At 51.5% G+C, this 5,525-nt stretch overlaps 1 protein-coding gene across 1 annotated transcript in view; it reads right to left on the reverse strand.

Annotated features, from left to right (window-relative positions):
* Window positions 1-205: 205 nt before the first annotated feature.
* GALNT14 (polypeptide N-acetylgalactosaminyltransferase 14) overlaps window positions 206-5,525 on the reverse strand; it is a 202,508-nt gene continuing 197,188 nt past the window's right edge. The window contains exon 14 of the mRNA XM_023511823.1: window positions 206-271. Coding sequence (XP_023367591.1) covers window positions 206-271 — 66 coding nt within the window. The remainder of the gene's footprint in view (window positions 272-5,525) is intronic.

The raw sequence follows: 5,525 nt of genomic DNA on the forward strand, positions 1-5,525 counted from the left end.
AGCTCATGGGGTTGTTGCAAGGATTAAACGAGATGAGGCCTAAGGAACACCGCGCCCAGAGCTCTGCCCTAGCTCAGAGTAAATAGTGTGCCATGAATAGTACTTTTAAGACATATGGGCAGAGGTGGTTGGGTGCAGGAAGAAAAACACGAACACATGGAGACAGAAGTTAGATAGCTGTGTTTTCAGTAAGGCAGAGGCCACGTCATCTCCTGATGGTGGAGAGCTTCGTGTTCAAAAATTCTTCTGTGAAGGCAGGAATAGTAAACAACTGAAAAGAAAAGAATACAAGGCAGCATTGCTGGTTTTGTTGTAGTTAGATGGGAGAGCAACTCCCATTTGTAGGGGACTCCTTCCAGGGCCAGGCCCCGTTCTAGGTACTTTCATTGTCCACATAATCCTCATAAGGACCCTAGGAGGCAGGAACCATCTTATAGAAGGGGGCACTGAGGATCAAAGGGTTAGAAGTTACTCTAGGCAAACCCAGGAGCAGACCCTGGGGCTGACTGTGAACGTGGACCTCCTTGGTGAGAGGCGACCTGAGCCAGGGTGTCCAACCAACCTCTTAGGCCACAGTGGGCAACTCAGTGCCCATGGAACATGCCCTTGAAGCTTCTTCCCACAGGCTGTGTGGAATGAAGGTGCCTGAGCTCAGCTGACCTCTTGGTTCATCTGGCTCTCGAGGTCAGCTGTAGCGACCAGCACTGACCAGCACACCTTGGGCTGCTGCACCAGCTGCACAAACACAGGCCTCTCACCAGAGCAGGCAGGATGCCCTGGTAGGCACACACCCCCTCTGAGGAGGACCTTTGCTCAACTTGTTCTTTGGGTCTTTTCTTAATTTCAGCCCGTCCTGTCCATTTTTCTCAAATTGCAATTCATTTATCAGTGTGATTAGAAACCCCCACCCATAGGTAGTGAGTCACATTGCTGGGCTCTCGGGTGACTGCTGGGGCTGCTCACTGGCTTATTAGCCTTATGAACTTGAATGAGTCATTCATTCTCTGTACCTCTGTTCCTTCCTACCACAGGGGTCACCGCAAGGAACAATTGGGTTAATACCTACGCATGCCCAGAGCCCTGCGTTCCATTTAGCAAATGCTCAATTACCATCTGCTTCATTGAGGACAGTGATGGGGAAGCTGACAGGAAGAGAGATGGCCCTACAGGCCTTCCTCTGGAAAATTGCCCAGGAGCTGGGCCAGAAGAGGCCATTCCCAAGGCTGTGTTGACAAAGTGCCGAAGGATGACATGCTGGCAGCCCAGCCCGCTGGCAGGCTAGACTCACATACCTCAAGTGCCAACCCTAGTCTAGGTTTGAGGATAAGCTTTATCTTACCCAGGGCACACAGCTGCCTGTACACTTGCTCCAAAGCTAGTAGCCCAAATTACTGGGAGATGGGGAGGAGAACACATTAAAAATATTTTAATTCACACTTTCCCCTCTCTTTATTTATATATATATATATTTCTTTCTTTTTTTGAGACAGAGTCTCACTGTTACCCTCAATAGAGTGCTATGGCATCACAGCTCACAGCAACCTTACACTCTTGGGCTTAAGCAATTTCTCTTCCCTCAGCCTTCCAATTAGCTGGGACTATAGGCGCCCACCACAGTGCCCAGCTATTTTGTTGTTGTCATCATTGTTTAGCAGGCCTAGGGCCAGGTTTGAACCCACCAGCCTCGGTTATGTGGCTGGCGCCATAACCACTGAGATACAGGCACCACCAAATTTATATATTTGAGACAGAGTCTCACTTTGTCACCCTGGGTAGAAGGCTGTGGCATCACAGCTTGCTCCTTAGCTAAGAAATTCTCCTGTCTCAGCTTCCCAAGTAGCTGGGACAACAGGCCCCTACCACAATGCCCAGCTTTTTTTTTTTCTGTTTTTAGTAGAGATGGGGTCTCATTCTTGTTCAAGCTGGTCTGGAACTCCTGAGCTTGGGAGATCCACCTGCCTCAGCCTCTCAGAATGCTGGGATTACAGGTGGGAGCTACCATGCCTGGACTCCCCTCTCTTTAAACTGGGGTGGAAACCAGAGTGATGTACCTGTCTCCTTTCCACCTTTCACAGATATTTTTCTAGAGCACCCAATAAAGTTAAGAGGAAACTTGTTAACATGGAGACTCCTTGGGCTTCACGTGTTTACAAATTGATAATGTATTTCTCTCACATTTCACCTAAGGCATCAGCCTGCTGACATCTTCAATACACACTCAGATGAAACATTTGGTTCCCAAGGTTGACAAGCCAGCCAAGAGAAGGAGGAAAGGCAAGGGAGGCATGGGGGCGGGGGTAGGGGTGCGGCAGAGGTGTGAGGCAGTGCCAGACGGGAGGACAAAACAACTCTCCTTTCCACACTGAGGACATCCCAGGGCCTGGGGCTCACCCTGCCTGTAAAGAGTGGGAAACAGAACCCCAGAGCTCTTCGTCCCACCCTCTGGTGCCTTCACTCCACAGTCTAGGACCCCAAAATCCTCCCCACAAATTGCCCAGCTTGTCTCTAGGACCTGTATGGATCTCATGCCTGGGTTTGTCCTCTGAGGGTGGATTGTGTTCCTAGTACACTTCCCCGGGCCCAAGGGGGACTGTTTAGAGGGGATTAACCCAATTTGGATATGAAAGGAGAGGGGGAGAGAAGGGGTCTGGCGTGGCATTGGGAGTGGGGCTCTATCCGTACTCCTGCCCGGTTCCCATAAATGACAGGGCAGGGACTACTCTCTGGCCACCCCACCCTTGCCCTGCCTTGGGGTATGACCTTTGTTTGCCTTTTCATAAAGGGCCGTCATTGGAAACTGGCTACAAAGAAGAATCTCTTGTCACTCTCGCCTGTCAAGGTGCAGCTGATCTTAGTATTTAAAACCTAGAAGGGGAACCTAGGGCCAGGTGTCTTCTCCCATGATTAAACTTGTCTAAAAGGGCCCCGAGCCAGCTCTGACTCTGCCAGCATCAGCAAGACCAGGGCTATGGTATGCAGCCAGACTTTCCAAATCTATCTTTGTCACTCACTAGTATATGACCCTGGATAACCTCTCTGAGCAATGCTGTCATCATCTGTAAAATGGGGGACATAATAGTAATAGCTACTTAATGGGCTATGGCCTCCAGAGATAGAGGAGGTGAAGGCAGAGAGGGCCAAACGAGTCCTATTTAGGGGCTGGAGGGGCAGATGGGACTCCTCTGGATAGGCCAGAGGCAGGGTGAGCAGGACAAGCAGTATGACCCAGGTGAGAGCAGCAAGGGGACAGAGTAGGGGTAAGAAGAGAGAACCCACCAAAGTCCCATTAGCAGAAGGGGTTGGGAAGTGGAAGGACAGAGCTGGCCATTTATGCAGGAATGAGGAGAGGACCCTGGGAGGAAGAGCAAGGTCAGCACGTCAGTCCTCTGAGAGTGTATCCTCTGCTCGCGCTCTCTGAGATATTTCAGCTGACACGGTTACACGGCACTCACACCCTCAGAGCATGTGGAACACATCCCAGTGCAGCTACTGAGCTGGGGTATCTATAGAGCAGGGGTTGATCTAGCCCAGCATGGTGCCTCCTTACACACCCCGAGGACAACTGGTGCCCAGGGTAACAGGTGTAGCTGGGACAGGCACCATTACCCCCAAGTCCAGTAAAGGCCTGGCCACCTCTCTTCAGGTCCAGGGTATCTTAGGACCCTGCTCTGAGGCTGGGAGAACCTCCTTGCTGGAGGGTTCCTGGAGGCTGGGCTCCTTCCTCGCCACTTTCTGTGCTGCCTGGTCCAAGCAAACTTCTACCCCAAGGAAAGGGGAAGACAACATTCCAGCTGTTGGGATGCCCAGGAGTGCTGCCCACTCAGTCAGAAGCCAGGGAGATGTGTCACTCTCAGCCCAGAGGTCCCCCCTAGCTGAAATCAACATCTGGTTTCCTTTCTCTTCACTTGGCTGACCCAGGAAGTTGCCTCCCTGGTTTTCGTGGTAGTCCATAGAGAGCCATCGAAGGCCACACTGGGACAGGGAACGCTGAGTGAGTGACCACATGTGAGAAAAGGGCTGAGGGGCCGGAGAACCGATTGGAGGCCATCACTGTAATCTAACCCAGTGGCTCCCAACTGGGTGGCTTTGTCCCTCGGGGGCATTGGTAATGCCTGGAGACAATTTTGAGGGTCATAACAATGTGTGTGGGAGGTGCTCCTGGCATCCATGGGCACAGGCCAGGGACACCTCTAGACAGTCCTCAATACCGCAACAGCCCCACAGCAAAGAATGTCAGCAGTGCCAAGGCCGAGGATTACTGATCTCCCAAGAAGTGAACACAGGGTCTAAGAACAGATCTTCCAAGGGAGACAGGATGGGACTCAAAGAGACAGAAGGTACAGTAGAAAGAGGAGCCGCAGGAGGTGGGAAGGATTGGACAGGGTGGCAACCAGGCGCCTGGAGAAGGTGGCCAAGTCAAGGAAACTAGTGTGAGTGTGACAAAGAAGTGGCCCAGGTGCCTAATGGTGAATCACACAGAGGAATCTGATGGGGTTGTGGACCCGCTCGACCACTCAGAGTGAGACAGAGTCCATCTGGGTTGGAGAGTGGCCTGTGGAGCCTTCTCCTAAGACCACATGGCATCACGCTCCTGAGGCTCAACCTCCCACCACAGGAAGGAAGAACATGACTGGGCTTCTGCCTCCTGCCCAGCCCCACGTGGCTGCTCCCTCCCCACACTACACCCTCCATCCCTGCAGAGGTGTGTCCTCACCAGCAGCCTGGCTCCACCCCACGCTCTGCACATGCTGTATTTCCTGGGCCTGTTTCACTCATCTCTCTGGATGCAGACCACTTCCAAGTTCTCTGGGCAAACTGCTCTATCCTCACGCCTCTCAGTCCTTCTATGGCACGTGGGCCCAAATCCCATCCAGGATCCAGGATAGAGGTTATGTCCTAATGGCTGCTTACTGAATTATTTCTGCTTGAGGCCTCTTGATCCCTCCACCAACATCTAGGCTTTCATCTTTGTCTTTTCACAGTTAGCAAAGAAGTGTTTGTTGAATGAATAAATGAATAAATCCGTGGATGGATAAAGATACAGAATTTGTCAATCAATAAACAGAGGAGACTGTCAGAACTAGGTGATGGATAAATCTCCAAGAAATCATTTACACACAGAAGAAGAGTGAATTGAAGCCCCCCTGAAGAGTGAAGTTGCAGTTCATGAGGGGATAAGAATGGGGGGAAGAGCAGGAATGTAGGAGAACAGGGATCTCCTGGGGCCACAGGGGCCAGGAGAGGGGTTTACATGGCAGGCCAATGTGGTTTAATGAGTTCAGCAGGCCAAGTGCTATGGAAACAGACTATGAATTGGTCTGTGACCTTCAAAAGAGCAGTTATGCCCTTAAATGGGAGAACACTGTCCCCCCCCCCAAACACTGTATTCCTGTGGACTTTGGGGAAGCAGAGGATGGGGGAGCAGGATAAAAGAGGATGAGACCCAGAGACAAGGTGGCAGACGGGGTTGGTTTTACCAAATCTGATGTGACTAGCTGCCAGTCAGAGCTAATTGGCCGCACAGA

This window comes from Otolemur garnettii, unplaced genomic scaffold (genome assembly GCF_000181295.1).
Source record: "Otolemur garnettii isolate 467f Iridium unplaced genomic scaffold, OtoGar3 scaffold00022, whole genome shotgun sequence".
Lineage (NCBI taxonomy): Eukaryota > Metazoa > Chordata > Mammalia > Primates > Galagidae > Otolemur > Otolemur garnettii.